Source organism: Trachemys scripta, chromosome 11 (assembly GCF_013100865.1).
Source record: "Trachemys scripta elegans isolate TJP31775 chromosome 11, CAS_Tse_1.0, whole genome shotgun sequence".
NCBI classification, from domain to species: domain Eukaryota; kingdom Metazoa; phylum Chordata; order Testudines; family Emydidae; genus Trachemys; species Trachemys scripta.
The window spans coordinates 57,520,209-57,542,225 of NC_048308.1; the positions used below are offsets into that span (position 1 = coordinate 57,520,209).

At 43.0% G+C, this 22,017-nt stretch overlaps 1 protein-coding gene across 3 annotated transcripts in view; it reads left to right on the plus strand.

Moving 5' to 3' along the window:
- The window catches only part of FAM117B (family with sequence similarity 117 member B), a 93,070-nt gene extending 71,273 nt beyond the window's left edge, over positions 1 to 21,797 (plus strand). For all 3 annotated transcript variants that reach the window (XM_034785831.1, XM_034785829.1, XM_034785830.1), the window contains exons 7-8: positions 1,722 to 1,842; positions 16,533 to 21,797. In XM_034785831.1, coding sequence (XP_034641722.1) covers positions 1,722 to 1,842; positions 16,533 to 16,848 — 437 coding nt within the window. In that variant the 3' untranslated portion in view covers positions 16,849 to 21,797. The remainder of the gene's footprint in view (positions 1 to 1,721; positions 1,843 to 16,532) is intronic.
- Positions 21,798 to 22,017: the final 220 nt, after the last annotated feature.

The following is a 22,017-nucleotide window of genomic DNA, read 5'->3' on the forward strand; positions in this document are numbered from 1 at the left end:
TCTAGGGTAACTATTTGTGATGATCTAATCAGACAGACCTGCTATATCAGGCCAACATGTGCTATCTCCCATTGATTTTGCAAGATGAATAAAACAGCATACTTGAATTCTTAATAAGCAAAGGTCTCGTTTTTATAAAGATGTTACTAGTAATTACAAATTATAAAGCTTACTTTCTAGAATATTTTCATAATTTTTTTCCAAAGGTTACTGGATTTTTAATACTGTGCTTATTAATGTATCTTATTACTAGCTAAAGGTTTGCCATCATTGGGCTTATGAATGACATATTTTATTTAGTAGAATTGAGTTCTGCTTATAATAAAATAAAAGATAAACCTCTAAAAAGAGGGGGAAATTACTTTTTTTTTTTTTCTTCTTCTTCCCTTTTATCTGTAAATTACCTGGCAAGAGATTTTGGTGACTAGGTGCTATATAAACATTACACTAACTAAAATAGGATTTCGGGTAAGACATCTTAACAGATATTATTAACCTAAACTTTCAAAAGTGACTAGTGATTTTAGGGTATGTCAATTTTACGTTCCCCAATTTGAAACACCTATAAGGGATCTTGCTTCCCCCCTCCCCCTTTACAGGGAAAGTGCTTAGCATTAGCACTTTTTGAATATCAGACTCCTTTAAAGTGGTCCATGTTGGGCAACCAAAAATTGAGGCACCCCAAATCAAGTCACTTTTAGAGAGTATAGACCTGTTAAAATAGCCACTCTTCCAAAACTCGGCCAATTATACATTATTTTGCTTATTCAGCAACAGGAAGTAGGAGATGCAATGTAGTTCAGTAGATGCTTTATTGGAGCAATCAGAATCCCTGAGTTCTCTTGCTGGCTCCACCATTGACTCATTATGTGATGTTGGGCAAGTCACCTAACCTTTCCTAATCTGTAAAAATGGGGCTGCTAACAATTATCCAGCTTTAAAAAACATTTTGAGATCGGCAGATGAAAAATGTGATTAAAGACAGCACAGCCTTGAAAAATCTGTGTCTGTTGGGGACAATTTCCTAGAACAGCTTAACTAAAGGAGGACTGGATGAAAGGCATGAATCCACATGCTCCATTTTCCCTCTTGCTTTTAATTTCCTTAATCTTTTTTTCTTAAATTTTTTGTTGTTTTTGATACGTGCCACAAAAATCTGTCTGTTGGGAATATTGCAGTTAACATATGGCAATCCAAAAGGTGTGTAAATATTTTGGTTTTGTTTTGGATCTATAGTATTTGTTCTATATGTTGACAATCTAGAATTTGTTTTGTTATAAAGAAAAAGATTGAAAAAATTGTATAGTGTTAACAAAGAAAAGTGTGATTAAAAAGTTTTAACACAATTCAGCAGCAACCTGTCCTATTTAAGGTGCATTGCTGATGGACCTCAAATGAGACCTGTCCAGTCATCTTGGCTGGATAGGTTGTGATTAAGATTGAGATGTGCGATTGTAAAATTGGGGTGCTGTGGAACATATGCAGGGGTCTCAAAAGAATATAAAGGAGTTGTGGGAGGGAGGAGGTTGAGAGTTGTGATATATGAAGGAGTCCATCTACAGGTGGAGGAGAAAAATGTTCCAAAGAACATGGGTAACATGATTTAACTTTGTAATGTTGGTAATGAAGTCAGTTTGGATTTGTTTGTCTTTCTTTTAAAATAAGTGGGTTCATTTAAATATTTTGGTATATTTGAGTAATTTGATATTCTTTTCCCACAGAGAATGGGAACAACTCTCCCTTGCCCAAATATGCTACCTCGCCAAAACCCAACAACAGCTACATGTTCAAGCGTGAACCTCCTGAGGGCTGCGAGAAGGTGAAAGTCTTTGAGGAAAGTTTGTAAGTAGTTCTTCAGTTCATAAGAAATATAACATTTATCATTCAGGCTGATCTGACATCAGTTAATTTAGTTCAGTGTCTGACACAGAAACTGCTCCTCAGTCTCTTAACTATTACTACTACTACTACTATTGTTAACATTACTACTTCTACAAGGGTCTCTTTGTAGTCCCATTTGTAGAACATGGTGCTCCTGGCATCGAGCTATGGAATTGTCTTGAAAAGCTGTGTACGTTGGAGGTGGTGCATGAGAGATCATCCTGCCCCATCCCCTTCACTTCCTTCGCTGCGAATGGAATTTGCCTTTGTGTCTGTGGGCTAGTTCTTCCCTTACTCTAGCTGCTTATTCTCTTGTATAGTAGGTTAGTATAGAGTAGCAGGGGATAGTGCTGCATACATTAGCTGCCCTTACCAAGGGAGTCTTTGAGTCTCATTGGGACCATGTGAGGCCCTTAGCCCTCTAAGGGCTTCAAGAGTTGCTTCCTCTTGGCAGTCACTCATACCGGAGATTGATCTCCATATTCAGTGCCTTTTGTGTCTGATGGAGACCCACTCGATATTCTGGTGTGAGGTTTGCTATGATTTGCACCCCACACTAGAAGGGAGGGACACTTGTGGCTCCAGATTCATATGGCTTCTCAGTGCCTAAAGCCTAATCCTCCAGTGGACCTATCAGTGGTACTGAGACAACCCTCTGTGCTTAAGTCCTCTTACACAGATACCAAGATGTACAGTCCAGTCCAGTCTCAGCACTGTCTTTTTCTGTGGGCTTGAGGTTAGGATTTCCTTGCCCTTCTACTGGTGAGAAACCCTTACCCAGCACTCCTTGGTGCTGCTGGCACTAGCTAAATCAAAAGATACACTAAAGAAATATTTTTCAAATCACCTCATACAAGTACTATAGTGCAATCTCTTAATTGTGAAAGTGCAACTTACAAATATAGAATTATTTTTACATAACTACACTCAAAAATAAAAATAATTAAAAACTTTAGAGCCGACAAGTCCACTCAGTCCTACTTCTTGTTCGGCCAATCGCTAAGACAGACAAGTTTGTTTACATTTACAGGAGATACTGCTGCCTGCTTCTTATTTACAATGTAATCTGAAAGTGAGAACTGGCATTCGCATGGCACTATTGTAGCCAGAGTTGCAAGGTAATTACGTGCCAGATATACTAAACATTTGTATGCCCCTTCATGCTTTGACCACCAGTCCAGAGGACATGCTTCTGTGCTGATGATGGGTTCTACTCGATAACAATCCAGAGCAGTGCGGACTGATGCACATTCATTTTCATCATGCGAGTCAGATGCCATCAACAGAAGATTGACTTCTTTTTTTTATTGGTTCGGGTTCTGTAGTTTCCAAATCAGAGTGTTACTCTTTTAAGATTTCTGATGGCATGTTCCACACCTCGTCCCTCTCGGATTTTTGAAGGCACTTCAGATTCTTGAACTTTGGGTTGAGTGCTGTAGCTATCTTTAGAAATCTTATACTGGTACCTTCATTGCATTTTGTCAAATCTGCAATTAAAGTGTTCTTAAATCGAGCAACACATGCTGGGTCATCATCAGAGACTGCCATAACACAACATATATGGCAGAATGTGGGTTAAACCATGGACAAGGAGACACAATTCTCCCCTAAGGAGTTCAGTCACCAATGTAATTAATGCATTATTTTTTTTAATAAGAGTCATCAGCATGAAAGCATGTCCTCTGGAATGGTGGTCAAAGTATGAAGGGGTTTTATTAATAATGAATTAATTTTTTTAATCAAGTCAATTTATTTGTAGTTAACTCACACAGTTAACTCAAATTAATTGGCAACCCTAATTTAAGGTTTCAGAGTAGCAGCCGTGTTAGTCTGTATCCGCAAAAAGAACAGGAGTACTTGTGGCACCTTAGAGACTAACAAATTTATTAGAGCATAAGCTTTGGTGGACTAAAGCCCACTTCTTCGGATGCATACAGAGTGGAATAAATATTGAGGAGATATATATACACACATACAGAGAGCATAAACAGGTGGGAGTTGTCTTACCAACTCAGGTATTCTCACACTTCTTATCAAACTGTCTGTACTGGGCTATCTTGATTATCACTTCAGAAGTTTTTTTTCTCTTACTTAATTGGCCTCTCAGAGTTGGTAAGACAACTCCCACCTGTTTATGCTCTCTGTATGTGTGTATATATATCTCCTCAATATTTATTCCACTCTGTATGCATCCGAAGAAGTGGGCTGTAGTCCACGAAAGCTTATGCTCTAATAAATTTGTTAGTCTCTAAGGTGCCACAAGTAACCCTAATTTATATACTCTAAATATATCACTGTAACAGGGTGGCTTGCCCCTTTAAGGGCTAGAGGCCTGGGGCCAGCCAACCCTAATTATAAAATAGGAACACCTGAGTAGGATCAGGTGATTCCCCTACAAGAGCAGCAGGAAGCTGCAGAGAGAGGGAGAGAAACTAAGTAAAGGACAACCAAAGAAAGCTATGGCAGAGACTTCAGAAGAGCTGCTGTGAGCAGGAGTTATACATGTCCTCTACAAGACCCTTGACCAGAGAAAGGTTTGAGCCTGAAAGCCAGAGGGCAAAAGAAGGCTGAGGGCTACGGAGAGCAGACTCAGGGGAGAAGAGAACCCCAAGGACTAAGATTTTGTGTTTTATGCCATTAAATTAGACCTTGGGAGAAGGGGTGGTATTGTACAAAAAAAGCCTGTGTGGTATTTATTTCAGGAACCTATAGATTCAGAAGGATAAAAAGGAGGAAGGGCTCCTGCAGACCCATGCTGGTCACTGGAGGCGCTACAGGGCGGAGGTTAAATTCCTTCCTGACATTACTTCATTGACTTCAGTGGAGTTACACCAGAAGCGAATTTGGATCACTTTTCTTTTTTACTCTTAGTGTAGTTTCCTTAGCCCTGATTAATTGACACCTAATTATAAAATGTCTTTTCATTAGGTACTTTCCTGTAATTTACAAACGTCGTAGGTCTCAGAAGGAAATGTGCAGAGAGACTGTGCAGCTGCTATTTTTTATTTTCACTGAGAGTTTTAGGAATTGTTTAGATATCAACCCTCGAGTGCTAGCAGTCATAATGTATCTTCCTGTCCTATTGCAAGCCATGGAATGTATGCTGGGAAATTCATGTTCTTCAAGTAGATGCAGCTGTGTATTTCACATAAGTATGTGGGTGTGCCCAGCAGTCTGGAGCTGGAGAAATTTGCCTAGCAGTACCCATAGAGGGCAGGGCTCATGCCTTGTGGTCATGGCCCCTCTCCTGGCTACATGAGGTGGTGCTGCCCCAACCCTCCCTTGGTTCCTTCTTACCACCCATGACTGGAATCGGAGCTCTGTGTGGTCTCAACCTAACAACCTTTCAACTAATTTAGTTTTTTCTCTTGTTATATATACTTAGTGTTAGTTATAGTAGTTTTGTTTCCCTTGGTGATGTCCTCACCGGGTTTTAAACATTTGTCATTCATGTGGGGGAGCGATCCCCTCACATAGTGCTTGCTCTATCTCAGCAAGGCCCACATCAAAGAGTGTTGCTGTTGCATGATTTGCAGGTCATTTAAGAAACGGACTCAAGTGGCTCAGGACTTTGGCCTGAAGCAGCACCTACTAGAACAGGCCATGTGGCCTGCTTCAGTATCCAGGCCCTCCTTGGGCCGGAGATCACCCTCGGACTCAGAGAGTGCAGCTGCTTCACATTCTGGAGCAGGGGCCTCCGATGAGGGAGAGGTCGGTACCAACTGTTTCCACATCAGTGGCATACCAGGCAGCTACAGGCCTCCTCTGCCTTTTGGTCCCGACCTCTCCTTTGGTGCAGGACTTTTCCAGGGCTGCATGAACTATAGCCCCATCAATCGAATGAGCCACTGAACCTTTGGGTCTGTCGTCTTGGAGTGGTACGGGGGACCTAGATACTGATAACCTCCTCTGCACCACTGCAGCTGGTGCACCGCAAATGCTTCCACGGCAGCTTTCACCACCCGCCATGTCAGTACCCTCAGATGCTCCGGTACTGCTTTTCAATTCAGGACTGACACTGCTTCCGACACCGGCATGATCAGCACCACATCCATCGGCAGCACCGCTTCCTGCCTCATTCTGGGCAATGGACGAGGTGAGACTGACTGCTTGCTCCCTCTGGTCTTGCTCTGCCCTTATCACTGGGATCCTGAGGCTCCTCTGCATCTGAATCAGGGTCGTCATCCTCCTGCTCTCCACCACCTGACCAGCATCAGGGGGCTTTGCTGGACCACTACAGGTACCAGGATTGGCGCATGTCTCATGGTTGGGACTGAGGTGCCTGGCCCGGGTGCCTACTGGTCAGCAATGCCTTATCCATGTCTGTGGCCTCCATGGAATCCATGGGATGCTCCTTGGTCGTGGAGGTCCCACTTTTCATCTCCTGGAGGGTGAGATCACTGCCCAGGTCTGCAATGGAGACTATCAAACCACTGCAGGCACAAGCACCAGTAGTCCTCCTTCCTGCAGAGCCTCCAGAATTGTCCCAGCTGGGCCCGTCAGCCCTGGAATAGGATCCGGCTTTGCCTCAGTGAAGGGCCTTGTCTTCCTCTCCGGATGATGCTGTGCTACCTGACTCATCCTTCCCTTCAGTACCGGAGGATTTTAAGGCATACTAAGACCTGTTGCAGCATGTACCTGCTTCCCTCATTATCCAGGTGGAGTTCTTGCAAGGGAAGACTCACAAATTGGTGGACATCCTACAGCTGTCTGCCCTGAGAGTCTCCCTCCCTATCAGTGATGGGCTTGAACCAGCTATGGCTCTCTGGTGCACATCGCCTGAGGCTAAGTGCATGGAAAAGCACTATTTCATTCCTGTGCAGGGATTTGAGGGATTTTGCTCCAAACTGGCACCAAATTCTTTAGTTGTAACTGCAGTGAACGACAGAGCTCGGCAGGGAAGGTTTAAGTCCACCCCCAAGGATAGGGTTTCTAAATGATTGGACCTCATGGCAGGGCTGGCTCCAGGCACCAGACGAGAAAGCACGTGCCTGGGGCGGCACATTGTAAGGGGCGGCATTCCGACCAATCTTGGGGCAGCCAGCCCAGCCCTGAAGGGGCACGGACCCCGACCCTGGGGGGCAGGAACTAGTAATCCCCGCTGCTCCTCGTGCCGCCGGGCTCCCCGGGATGTGCCACTCCCCGCTGCCTGCACTGGCCTCCGTCTCCCGTGCCACTCTGAGCCCGGCCTGGCCGAGCCACCTTTAAAGGAGCGGCTGAGCCAGCATCTCCTGCAGCCCCGGGCACTGGAAGGAGGGAGGGTTCTGCGGCGGCCCGGCGGGCAGCAGGGGCAGGGAGGGAGGGTTCTGTGGCGGGCACCGGAGGGGCAGGCCCCACTGATCCCAGCGCCGTTTGCAGTGTGCCGAGCCCCGCTCCAATGCCAGCCCCACGCGGAGGTCGCAGACCCCAGTCAGCGCTGCCTGTGTCAGCCCCCTTGGAGCCTGTCCGGCTGGGAGAGGCACCCCAAGGCCGGAGGGGGGAGCCCCTCTCGCCCGGCTGCAAGCGGGCTGCAGCGCCTGGCTGCCCACCCCCCTGCAAGCTGCTTTGACCGCCCTCCCCACGCTCCCTGGGGTTTTTTTTGTTTTGTTTGTTTGGTTTTTTGCTTTGGCAGTCCGTCCGCCTTTTTTTTTTTTTTTTTTTGCCTGGGGCGGCAAAAAAGCTAGAGCCGGCCCTGCCTCATGGTTAGTAAGATTTACACCACCTCTTGCTTACAGATGCAAATTTTTCGAACCAGCAAGCCTTGCTGTCCAAGCACAATTTTGTCAACTGGACAGCTATGTCAAAGTTTGCAGACCAGCTGCCCAAGGCCCCTCATGAGAAGAATTTGGGTAGTTTTCACTGAGGGCTGCATGGTGGCTAAGACATCCTTTGCAGTCTGTGCTAGGCATCACGGATACCTTGGCCAGGGTAATGTCCTCTGTGGTCACCATGAGGAGGTATTCCTGGCTGCAGAATTCAGATATTACCCCAATGTCCAGCAAGCCATTGAGGATTTTCCCTTTGACCAAACGCTGTTCTCGGACAAAACTGACGAAACGCCACACTCCTTCAAGGACTCCAGGGCTACCCTGTGGTCCTCGGTGTACATGCCGGCAGTGCAGAGGCACCACTACCACATTCAGCAGCAGTGGTATTGTCCGCTGTGCATGTTTGGACAGCCTTTCCATCTTCCGAGGTAACAGGACTACCCCAGAAATAAGGGCAGATTCCAAAGGAGAAAGTGGGCTGCGGGTTTGGTCAATCCATACGCCCTCTCACTGCACTCTCCAAGGGCCAATTTTGACTCCTTGATCTGAAGCATTGTTCCAGTGGTTGCTTCCACCCTTCTCATCTCCCCAGTTTGAGGACAGGCTGACCCGCTTTCACAATCCTTGGGAGCTCGGCATCAACAAATGTATCAGGTGCATGAGGTTCCAAATGGTCAATCCATCGACTATCCTCCTTGCATTGTCTCAGAACGACTGGTTTGCTGCTCTGGACCTTCAGGATGCCTACTTTCATGTGGCGATTTTGCCGAGCCACAGAAAGTTCCTTTGGTTTGTTGCAGTGGAACACCGCTTTCAGTACTTTCATGTACTTTCTTATTTCTGATTAAAAAAATGAAAATTTAGCATAGGATAATCTATGGAGATACCTTTACTCTTATGTAAATGTTCATAATTTGTGCAAAAAAATACACCCTTGGGGCTTACAGGACTTTTATAACCGACAACAGTGTACAGTAGACGATAACAATGTATGTGTAGAGTACAGCAATATTCCCAAGTTAGTTACAGCATGGTGGGAATATTTTAAACAGGTGTAAATCAGTGCCTAAATAGGGTGAGTGTGAATTGGTTTGATTTTATGTATACCACCTTAGCTATGATCTCATTAGATCTTATAAACTATGTATAATTACATTCAGTACATGGAGTTTTTCTGTCCAAGAAAAATGTGTTAAAGGAAAAGGAGCAAAAGCCTTATTCAGAGCCCAGTGAAGTCAATGAGTGTCTTTTTCCATTGACTTCAGTAGGCTTTGGATTGGTCCCTTGGTGAGTCAGCGGGTGGCACTTTTCTCTTGAAGGACCAAATTGTTCCTGATAGGCACTGACGGAAGTGGACAGACAATGTGGATATCCATTGCCCCAAGGGAGAGTCCTAAAGGAATTGTCTTAGGGAGACGTGATCCCTCCCTGCGCTCACTGGTGCGTACACTGGGAGAAGGAGGGACTTACAGGCAACACAGTCCATTACTTGCTCTCCCTGGAGTGTCTGGTTTCTCTTCATGGGCCAGTGCAGAGCCAGTGGGGCAGTGACTGCTCCCCACCCCTGTGGGGTGTCTTACTTCCCAGGGAGGACAGAGAGGGAGCAGTCGTTCTGCTGCTTTGAGCACAGGGAATGGAATTGTGACTGGTCTTTACAGAAGATCTGCAGATGTGTGAGCGAGGCTCTTTGTGTCCTCTACAACCCTACGTACCTACTAGGGGAGTCAGATTTTGGCTCTGAGTTGGCACAGAACTAGTGCATCTGTTTACTGCTAGGGGGACTTGGCTACTGGAGTTTGTCTTTTAGATGAAACAAAACCCTGACCACATGTAATCATTAAAGGTCCTGAGGCACATTTTACAAACTGGTTTAGCTCCCATAAAAATTGCAATTCATGTGACTTTCTGCCCCCCTCTTTTTGTATTTGTAACTTGTAGAATCAGTAAAAATTGTTTTCTATTTCTCTGCAAAGAAAAGAATAGTCTGTTAAGAAAAAATAATTGCTCTTATGATAGGCACCTGTAGATGTAGTTTCCATATTACTCCTGGGGGAATTCTGTGCCAAAAAAATAAAAATTCTGCACACAATATTTTAAAATTCTGCAAATTTTATTTGTCAAGATAACACTACATAATCATGCCAGTTTCAATTATTTTGGTAATTTATTTCAAAATATCTGTCAGCAAGTATGTCTGTAACAATGCAGAGACGCACACAAAAATTCCCCCCAGGAGTAGAGAGTTAAAGAAACCCCTATAATAACCCAGTTCTTGTTTCTCTTCTCCCTCCACCCCCCAGAGCCCAGCTGGGGGGGCCCGCCCAGCCAATACACCTGAACCCCCTACCCCTCAGAGCGCAGCCACAGCTCCCCGCCTTGCCCCGACACTTGCACCTCCCCCCCCCGAGCCCAGCCACGCCCCCCCTTGCCCTGACACCCGCCTCCAGAGCCCACCCGCAGGACCCCCCCAGCCCAGACCTCCACCCGCTGAGAGTCCAGAGATCTAGAGGGAGAAACAGCCTGATGCTCGGTCCCAGACTTCTGTGGCGTTTCCTGCTCACTGCCATCTCCTTCCCTCAGGGCATACTGGGAACTGCAGCTGCCAGGACTCTAGCTTAGTCTGCCACAGCAGTGTCTTCTAGGTGTGAGCTGGGCCCAGCGGCCCTTAGTTGTGGCTAGTAGCACTGCAGCCCATTTCTGTGGGGGAAAGGAAATTCTGCACGCACAACATTAATTTCTGCAACAATTTGCATTATTCAGTGGTGCAGAATTCCCCCAGGAGTACCATATGGAGGCATCTTTTAGGAAAGTTTGAATCCCCTAAAAATTAGGTTTAATTGAAAATGCTGGAATAAACTTGTAACTTTGCCATAAGGTCTGACTACTGGTTAAAACTATTTAAGATGTAGGAACACACATAATACATTGTCAGAGTAATATTGAAATAGTGTTGCTTTTTTATTTTCAACTTGAAGAGGAGGGAAGGTCTTTAGGGACTGAGCATATTATCTCCTCAGAATTCTAATCTCTGAGGAGAATTCAGTTATCGGTTAGTTCAAAAACTATGTAGCTTTTCAAGGGGCTCCAACTCAAAAAGAAATTAGACTTGGAGAATGAAAGACTACAGATTTCAAAATACTGGACTGAGGATTACATCCAGGCTTTTTACTCTGTTACCAAGTGTAGGTCTAATAGGTGGGTGACCGTTCCTAAAGAGAAATGCTTCAAATGTCTCAGATGAAAGCATTAACATAAATGTTTGACTTTCAGAGATACTGAACATCCATAGTTTCCACTAAAGTCAATGGGAGCTGTGAATGCTTAGCATTTTGAAAATCGGGCCAAATGGTACATAACACCCATTTCAGAAAATAGAACACAAAGTGACACTCATTTTAGAAAGTCTTCCTCCTTGTCTTCTGTGATGCTGATACATTAGGCCAGCTTTTGTCAAAGAAAAAATATAATGACAAGTTGTGGAAGTCTTCCTAAAAAGGTCAAATTAATGCTTCAGTGCTGTGATATGCAGTGAATCACATCGTTGCCAGGCTTAATTCCCAGACTTTCTCAGCCAAGAAAGGTTATCTCCATTGGTTGCCTATCACCTCATCCTTTACTTAAAATATAATTTGTGTTTTTTAAACGTCTGGCTTGTAAATTGACTAATTGGCCATCTACAAATTGCCAACCCAAAAGTACACACAGGCTTAATTTGTAATTATGTGATTGGTCCTATTAACTTGAAGTTAAGGTGGGATGTAAATCTTTACAGGGTTGGGTTTTTGGTTTGTAGTTTTGAGGAGCGAATGAGTATATAATAATAGTTGAAGCAGTAACGCAAGGTGTCTAGTTACACAGCTAAACCGCATGCCGCTGTTGTGCCACAGTATGAGGCACAATGTAAAAAATAGAGTGCCTGCAATCACTAGGCCAAGGGTTCTCAAACTGGGGGGTCGTGACCCCTCGGGGTCGTGAGGTTATTACATGGGGGGTTGCGAGCTGTCAGCCTCCACCCCAAACCCCACTTCACCTCCAGCATTTATAATGGTGTTAAATATTTTAAAAAAAAAATAGTAGGACAGAGAAAAGAGATCTCTCTAGGGAGAAAAACCACTATCCCTAGAGACAGATGTATGATCTAGGGATGGTTAGTCTAAATATGAGTATCAGGCAGCGTCATTGCCTTAAGAGGCAGAAAAGGGTAGCTGACAGTAAATAACTTGGTGATGAATTTGGTACACTAATGTATTAGTTCTGCTCTGAAAAATGAATTAGTAAAAATAGCATAATTGAGTCCATGTTTGTCAGTGATTTCCACATCGTATTTGCTCATGTACAGGTATAAAAATGTGTTTAATGGCCAGCCCTGCAAACTCAGCATGGGATCTGAAAGTTAAGCTCCGTTTTTCTATGTTGTGCAGCATGACCACCAATGAAGACTCAACAGACTAAATTCTATCCTCAGTTACCCCTGTTCAGTCCTGTTCTATCCACTGATGTTTCAAAGGGTAACTGAGGGTAGGATCTGGCCCTGTGTTTTTGGGAGTTAAATTGGTATTTTCAAGAGAGTCTACGTGAGTTAGGAGCATGAGTCCTACTCTCTTTAATTTTGACTTGTGCTCTTGTCACTTAGATGCTTTTGAAAAATGCCACCACTAGTTAACAGCTCTGCCTTAGGATGCAAGAGCCAGAATAGAATCCAGCTCGTTCTCTGTTAACTCTGCAGTGCTATCCAGAGTAAGAAGTAGTAAAAACTTGTGTGTGTCACTTAACCACAACTTCTTAGTCAAGTAATTTTGACAGTCATTTTCCAGTATAGAAGTAAAGTACTTCAAAGTCCCTGATCTGAACCTGTGTGTGTTGTATATGGGACAGTGTGCTAGACAAAAGAATAGCTTAGGTCATAGGAGCATTGTGACAGAAATATGTACAGGAATCAATAATAATTCACCCTCTGAGAGATAGGGCATTGTACATATCAGTCGTCATCATCATCATAATTTTTCCTGCACTATCAGATGCATGATATCTTGGGCCCATTTTTCCATGTCTTCTGTATTTGGATGTAGTAATGTCACCTCAGCCAATATTTTGCTATGGAGTATGCCTTTAGCTCGGGCTCCCCTCAGAGCCGTCCCTAGGGTATGGCAAATTGGAGCGACTGCCCTGGTCGCTGCGCTTCCTGAGGAGGCAGGCGGGGAGGTGAGGTGGTGGGTGGGGGCGTGAGGAGGAGCCCTCCCCCCAGTGTCTACCATCGATCAGCTGTTTCGTCTGGAGGCGCTGGGGGGGGAGGAGCGAGGGCGCAGCACACGAGGGGGAGGGGGTGGAACTGGGCAGGGAAGAGGCGGAGCAGAGGGTGTGGCCTTGGGGGAAGGGATGGGGCCTGGGCGGAGCAGCAAAGGAGCATCCCCCGGCAGATAGAAACTTGACACCTATGGCTGGGGCCCTGCAGCCTCCTAGCGGTCCCTGGCTCTTCTTCTCTTGCTTGTTTAGGTAGCCTCAGATTGGGTATTTTTAAAAGACGTCTCAAATATGTCTCTCTTTTTCTGTACTACTTGTATTGTTTTAGGTAGGTGTGTCTATTTTAGGGTCTCTTCATTACTTATTTTACCAGTTTATTTTACTTTGGTTATTCTGTGCAGACACCTACAGTAACTCCTCACTTAAAGTCGTCCCGGTTAACGTTGTTACGTTGCTGATCAGTTAGGGAACATGCTCATTTAGAGTTGCGCAATGATCCCTTATAACCTAGTTTGGCAGCTGCCTGCTTTGTTCACTGCTTGCAGGATTCTCTGGAAGAGCAGCCCCTCCTTATGGGGATTAGAACCAGGGTGGGGCGGCAGCGCCCCTAAATTCCCTGTAAGGTATGTGGCTTGGCAGCTGCCCAGCCAGCAGTTCAGCTGTCCCCCCTCCCTCCCCACTGCTGTGCTGCTCCTGCCCTGCCCTGCCCTCTGCCTTGGAGCTGCTCCCCGGAGCTTCCTGCTTGCTCGGGGGGGGGTGGAGTGGAGAGAGGGGTTCTGATATCTGGATGCCCCCCTGCTCCTGCCCCCCGACCCCCACTCTGTACTCCCTCTCCACAAAGTGGAGGAGGGTATAGAGTTCAGTGACAGAAAGGAGGGAGCTTACTGGAAGCTGTAGCTTCCTGTCTGATCCCCTTAAAAGGGCAACATACTTGAAGTGGGGTCAGCGTACTTAAAGGGGCAATGCATGTCTCTCTCTCTCTCTCTCACTCATGCATGCACCCCCCAGCACTTTGGAAAGTCAGCACCTGTGCAGCTGTGCATGTGCTGTCAGGAGGAGGGAGGGGCGCGCTCCAGCTGAATAGTGTGGGCTCATCATAGTGTTCAGTTTTTGCAGGGAAGTGTTTGCAGCGACTGCCCTGCATCTATTGTGTTTCCTCCCTCCTGCCTCAGTCCAGGCTGCCTTGTAGAGTGTGAGGCTACAGTAACAACAGCGTATTAACCCTTGAGGGCTCAGCCAAGTGCTAGTCCATCATTTAGCAGCAAGGGAAATATTCCACTCTCTTACTCCAGAACCTCAGCCAAGCTTCAGTCATTCATTGCTGCGTACAATGTTAAACTGTTTGTTTAAAATTGTTTAAAACTTATACTGTATATGTATAGAATGTCTTTTGTCTGGAACCTAACCCCCCCATTTACATTAATTCTTATGGGGAAATTGGATTTGCTTAACATGGTTTCGCATAAAGTCGCATTTTTTAGTTGTAGTTACATTAAGTGAGGAGTTACTGTACATTGAAAGTTGTTCAAATTGCAGTGGATGGACTTAATATTTTTCCAGGATTCTGCTCCACGTAGGAGGACACTTAATATATATTGCATAAAGTATATTGTAGTGCAGTGTAGGCTGCATATGGTCTCCAAATTATATAGAGTTATACAGAAAGGAGGAACACTCCTGATTCTGAAATGGTTTGCTGTTGAAGCTCTGACATGACACTACATGCAGAAATCATCAATCCAGAATCCACCTGTCAAATTATGACCTTTACCCTTTTTAAGATGACCTGCAAATAAATTTAGTTATATAATGAATATCTTTAATAGAAAGAGGTGTATTCTGCTCATAATATAGGACCATATTGTACCCTCCTGCAGTCAAACCCATAGAAGGATGACTGGGGTTCCAGAAAACTTCAAAATTCACCTTAATTTCCTTCTAGCACTACCCTCAGTTGCAGAAGGAGAAGAGTTTAGACGAGGCAGAGGGGTTGAATTCCCAAACCCAGAGTTCAGGGAAATTCTGCTATCAGCTTTGCGCATCATGGAGCTCCTCTGAGGAAGGCTGGCCCCCTGTGGTATTACCTTCCACCAACAACATTTGCACCCAACAGCATGGCTTCCTCAGGGACTGTACTCCCATTGGACATCTTCCTTTATGGGTGTGTACTAGAAGCAAGGGAGAAGCTGTCCTATAAGAAAAATATATCCCAATGTGTGTATTTAACAATACCATGATTTTGTAAAATCTAAATTGGACTTAGTTTGCATCATATGCATAGGCACAACCTAACAGGGATAAAAGGGACATAGTTCCCCTCCACCTGCACACACACATTTTCCTTCCTCTCAGTGCTTGTCTGTGCACATGCGTACACAGCGCTGCTGATACACTGTAGGGGAAACAAAAATGAAAATTCTTTTCCCCTTCATGCTATAGACCTCTCCCAGCGGCTGCTTTTCTCCTTTCACCCCAACCATGCCACACCCTGTGCCAGCCAAATCCTGGTGAACACAAGTGTTGACAAATGAGGCATCAGGTAAAACTGCAGTGTTTGGTCTTTTCTCCCTGCTGTGATGCTGTTATGCAGCTACCACCTTCCTTCCTCCTCACTGTATCCACATTGGAATAAAGAAATAGTATTCTGGAAGGGAAACAAGGATGAGAATTGGGGAAACATCAGGAAGGGTAGCAGTGGGAGTGGAAATGGATATGTTTATAGTAAAAGAGGCTATTCCTCTGCATACTCTTCAACAAGCTCCCAAATGGGGGGGGGGGGCGGTTGTTTTATTTTGTTTTTGGGTTTTTTTTGCGGTTATACCTTGGTTCCTTGTATCAGTTACAAACTTTTGTTCCAAATGTGGTTTTGCTTTGGAAAGGCATCATGTAAAATGGGCACTTTCTTAATCAGTACCACTTCTCCATGTATGTCAGAGTCCTATTCGCTAACTTTAGTGTAAAAAAAATAAGCTTCGACTACTTTTTACTTCTACTTTACACCCACACAGCCTAAGGAGGAGTAAATTGTGCTCCCTGTTTTGGTTTCTACATCAGGAAGAACTAACTCGTTTGGGGCTGTATTTTACTTTCCATTACAAATGTGTAACATTTGCAGATGACCTGGGGTTGCAGAGGCTCAGTTGGGTTGAATTGAGCTGACTTTTGTTGGTAGAATCTATAGTAACAGTGATGCAAAAATCAGAACGCAGCTTGATTTTCATTTCAGTACCTAGGGCTGGCAGTTAGAAGGAAAAAAAAAAAGTCTCTCTCTAAATAAGGCAGAGTCTGAGAAACAACACATGGGAACCCACAATGTCTTCTGAACAGAATTACTTTTCAGAGTAGAACCACACTTAAAAAGCCTGATGTAGTCTAGAGCAGACTTCCATAGTTATACCATAGTGCATCTTGGGAAGCAGGAGACAGTAGGTCTGCAAGTGTTTGATCTTCAGTTCTTCTCCAAGTCACAAATGCTGTCAGTTATGTGATGAATGCTCTTACTCTTGCTGTATGGGCATGCTGCAAATTATTCTAAATATGTTGATTTTTTGTCACAGTATGTACAGGTCACCTTTTAAAGATAGTCTATGCTTTTCTGCCAGAGAGTGAATCTGATTTTTCTGTGTTGAATTTAAACCATTTTGTTTTGTGTTTTATTTGCAGGCCAAAGCCATTGCATGAAATTCCAGCCTTCTACTGTCCTGACAAGAACAAAGTGAATTTCATTCCTAAAAGTGGCTCTGCTTTCTGCCTTGTCAGTATTCTCAAACCACTTCTTCCCACACCGGATCTTACGCTCAAAGGCACTACTCATAGCCTGACTGTCTCCTCTGGCATGACACCTAATTTGCTACAGCCCATTGCCATGGCCTCCCTGTCTGCAAACACTGAGCAAGACCGGATCTCTCGTGGAACAAGTACAGTAATACCACAGACCTCTATACTCCAGCAATCAGGACATATCGAAGAAGCTGAGTGATGAGTCTCCATTGTGCAGGCATTGTTCTGGAGAGACTGCTAGGAAGACCTTGTTTAAACTAGTTGTGACTGGTCACACCTGTTTGTTCATTTTAAGAGCTCATGACATTGTCATAGTCATATTCTCCTGATCTCCATGACTATATTGGTAGCATGCTGAGAAATCTAGGAGGAAGCAGTGCCGTACTCTACTTGTGCAGACTCGTGTTCAATTTCTTGCCTGCTTTTTTTTTTTTTTTCCCCAAGCTCTGATAAGACAAAAACTGTTACTAATTCTTTGCCATTGGAAGGATCAGTTATTGTGATGCTTTGTGTCCTTTAGACTTTTTCAACAACAACAAACATTTTGAGAGACAGCTGATGCCAGCAAGCACTGTAACTTGCAGAGGGAGGGGTAACCATATGGCACTGCAAGACCCATCTTTTGTATGAAAATGAATATTTTATAACAAGTTTGCATTTTCTGATACAGAGCAGGATGTTCAAAAGACACTTTCATAGCCACTGTTTTCCCTTCTTTGGGTGGTACGTTTTTCTCAGCTGTTTTCCAGCTGCTGGGACCAAAGGATTGTTGAAATACTTTAGCAGTCTCCGTCATGTGACCTTGTTCAACGGTCCCTACTCCCAACAAAAGCAAATAAATTAATGCATACAAAATGTAAAACAAAAGGAAAGAAAAAACAATATTAGTATGTTATGTGCATTTGGTTTTGATATCAGAGGTTTGTGCTTTGGTAAACCACATTGTTCTTGAACTGCTACTCCCTAGATAGAATTCCTGTGTACATTTAATTACATGGGCAGAAAATAGCATTTTAGAGCACTTGTCCCAGTAGCGTAATCACTTTTCCCTAGAACTTTTGTTTGGGTTAAAAAATGTCTCTTCCCTGCCTCCACCCAAACAAACAAACAAACAAAAACAAAACCTGCCACTTGGCTCTTGAGAGATCTCTTGGTTACTTGTGTAATTCAGTCTGAATCATGCATCAGTTTTTGGCACAAAATTCACTCTGTTGTGGCTGATCACTGTACTATAGACCCTAGCCACATGATACTGAAATGGCTATGCATGATTCCTCATCCTTGTCATAATGCTGTTTTGTGGGTGTGTTGAGGGTAGTAGTTTGTTAGGCATGGTATTTGTTACACAGCAGTCAACAGCAACAGATATGTTCTCCCTTTTTGACTAGCAACATTGTCGAGTGTGTCAGAGAGAGGATATGTTGATGCCTGGTTCTGGTTTGCAGCTGTTACCAGTTTCCTTTATGCCTCTGTGGTTCTTTGACAGTTGAAATAAAAAATGAAAACGGGGAGGGATGTTCAAAGAGAGCTTGTTCAGGGACTGCAGTGAGATTTCTCCCAGAGTACTGAAATGCACTTCTTGTCTTTAGATAAATATCACAGTCCAAACATCTGCAACTGCTTTAATACCAAAGTATCTTCAGGTTACAAAAATCAGTTGACAGAATCCCTGTTTTGGGGAGGTGGCTTCAGTCATTTCAAAGTAGGTGTTTCAATGTATAGTCTCTGGGTCTGAATAGTCACCCACTGCATATGTGCAGCTCTCATTGACTTACATACCAACAACTCCCATGGATCAGCTGCATAATCACACACCTGTTTGTAATTACATCTGTTTAAGAACCATATCGCAAATGTAATCGTTTTGTTCTTTGTGTAACACACTGAGAATTTGGTTGCAGACACGTGAGCCAGGAAAAATACTTGTGTGTCTTAGCAGCTAATAGTTTCTATGTACTTATGATGCACATTGGGTAGTTCCTATAAATCCCACATAATAACATATAGCAATAAATCTACTAAAAGAATAACTGTAAAATGCACCAGCCTACATAAGTGCTGCATTTATGGTATAATGAGCACCCTTTTTAAAGTTCCCTAATAACCAAATTTCAACACTTAGTCCATTGTGGTTATTTATAGGGTTATTAGATCTGTTAAATTAATTAACAAATTGAGGACCAAATCCTACTCACTTTACTCATTCCCATTGAAATCAGTGGGATTACTCATGTGAGTAAGAGCACTTGGTCATGAATGAACATATTTGGTGCACACCAATAAAGTTGGGGGAGGGGAGAGTTTGATAAGATAGTGGTGGTTAGTACATCCAAGCTACATTATAAAAGATTACCATTTTAGGAATAATGGGACATTACTAGTAAATTCTATGGACACCTAAGAGAGGTCTCCTTTCTAAAACATTTAAAAATCATGGTAGCTTATTTAGACAGCGTTAGGGTTTGGACAAAATCTGATATTTTTGGCTTTGTGGAAGATGGAAATACTTAGGCAAGGGGACTTTTTGTATGGCATCCAAACTAATTTCTACTTCTTTCATAGTAACAGGTAAAGTGCTTCTGCCATTAATGCCAAACAGCATGGTGCTTATCAGGAGATCTTAACTGGATAGTTAAGTACCAAAGGGCTAAAGTCAGCATATAATAAAACTTTTAGTCTGGGGTTATTAACCGTCCTCCGTCCAAATGCATTCTAATGTCTTTGTTCAACATAGTGAATATTTTAAAATAGGAAATGGGATCTCCTATCTTAGATTTTTCTGTAGTACCAATCATTGTAATAGTTGAACATTACCCCCTCATTTAGTTAGTTCACATAGAAGTGCATTAGGAGACAATGTACTATATAAAATAGTGGGCTACCACTAGGAACCAAATGTAACTTCTAGTTTTTTTATAAAAGTTGAAAAACCCCAAAACTGAATTAGACGTTTTTTAATGTTAAATTTTTTTGAACATGCCACAGCAATGACTCATATTAAGGTGGTAAGATGGCTTCTATTTGAAGATCAACTTCTGCAAAAAAAATTCTTTAGCCTTAAATTTTTCATGCTCTTTCTTGTTCCAGAACAGAGGTATTTGGTAAAGTTTTATAGGTCTTTTTAAAGACATGGATCTTAGAATAGTGTATGGGTTTTTAACTTCTTGAAAATGGGGGGTGTTGGTGTTCCATACATCTCTCAAATATAGTCTGACATAAAGACTTCAAATTAGTTGTGACATACCTATCCCCAGTGAAAACTAGTGCACAAGACTGGCTACCTTTTTGAATTCTCAATTATTTAGTCAAAAATTGTCCAGTGACCGTTTACATGGGTTCACAACTTGATGCACCTAGGACTTGTTTTTCTGAGGTGTTGAGTACTCCCAACTACAGTTCAAAGCAGTGGGTGGTTCAGTGCTTACCATCGCTGAAAATCAGGCCCTTAGTATCCTAAACTGGACATCCCAAATGTGAGGCATCCAAAGTTAGTGAACACTTGTTGGCCTTATTTTCTACCAACATTAAAAACAGTCCAATGTCTGTGGAGTTCATAAGCTCTGTAGAGTATAAAAGGCCTGTGCCATTGTAGTAGTAGTAATATAGCTCTAGGTTGGCAGTTGCAACTATTAAAATATTTTTCTTCCTTCTTTACTCAAGACACAGGATAATAGGATCTTATTAAACTTTCATTTGCTTCTGCTGCTTATTCCTCACCTGATGCCATAATCCCATGTGTGACATCACAGTTTAATGGGATATAGAGAAAAAAGAATGACATGTCAGGAGTATTAACTTTCAAGAAAAATCCTGTTTTCATCCCCAGTAAAGAAGAAAGGATGGAAAATACAGAAAATATTGAAGCAAAACTTGCTAACTTTTTAAGATTTCCATAAAGCCAACATGTTTCAAAGTAGTAGCAATGTTAGTCTGTATCAGCAAAAACAACGAAGAGTACTTGTGGCACCTTAGAGACTAACAAATTTATTTGTGCATAAGTTTTCGTGGGCTAAAACCCACTTCGTCAGATGCATGGAGTGAAAAATACAGTTGGAAGATATCTATAACAGTACATGAAAAAATGTACTTTTCATGTACTGTTATAGATATCTTCCGACCGTATTTTCTACTCTATGCATCTGATGAAGTGGGTTTTAGCCCACAAAAGCGCATGCCCAAATACATTTGTTACTCTCTCAGGTGCCACAAGGACTCCTCGTTCTTTTTGATAAAGCCAACAGCAGTTCTTCAAGAATATTTACTCTCGAGGCTACTCTTTTAGTTTACTTTAAATTATGGTTTACTGATCTCAAAACATTGAAATTATTGGAGAGTACTGTGGAAGTTGATCCTATTGGGGAAAATAGGAGCCTGTATCGATAGGCACTTACATATCCCTCATCCTTGTAGTATTTGGGGAAGTTAAAATATGATGAACATTATGCACCTGTTAACAAACACATGAAAAACCATAGTCCGGGTGAGTTTTAGGCCTACGGCAGGGACATCATTTCTCAATGCTTATGCACCAATTTATCACTTTTAATTCCTATTCCCAAGGGGTTAAATTGCCAAGAAAGCTTTTCAAGCAAGGAGTTATGAGAAATGAATTAATAAATAAATGTTGGTAATGAGGGGGAAAATTAACAACTAGGGACATCCATTAGCCTTTCCTATTGTTGTCATCGGTGACAAATAAATGGTAATGCAAAAGTCCCTTACAAGAGTACCCTATTTTTTTTTCCTTCACCACCATCTCTGAAATAATGTGGTGTGACTTCCACACATCAGTTCACTGCCAGTGTTATCAAAAAGGTTTTACCCTTTCTGATTTATTTTCTCTCTTGCTGAAGACCAATCATCTTTTCCACAAAAACCTTAGGGGAAAAATCTGATCTGGTAAACTGCATGGAAATAAAATGTGTAATGTGTAGTTGCAAAACCAATATTTGGGTACCCACCGGTATTTTGATCCACCTCTCTCTCTTAATGCACATATTAGTCTTGTTTGGGGACTTTTTCCTCTATTTTTATAGATTGATGTGAGACTTATGTCTGCTAGAAATTTCTTCTTGAACAAACGTTCAGACTTGTCCTACCCACCCAGAATTTATTCACACATTTTCAATAAATATCTCCAAAACAGGGCTTGTGTGTTGTTTCCATTTATTCTTTGTTTTTATTTAATTATTGCCCTCACAATAAACAATGAATGACCAAAAATAAAGGGCCTGGCCATAGGCACCCAAAATGATAGTTGCTAGAGGACCAGGGCCTTTTCATCCAGTCCTGAAGTCAAGGGACCCTTCACACCTATTGTACTCAACAGGAGTTGAGAGCTTTCAGGACCAAAGCTGTTTTTCTCTGA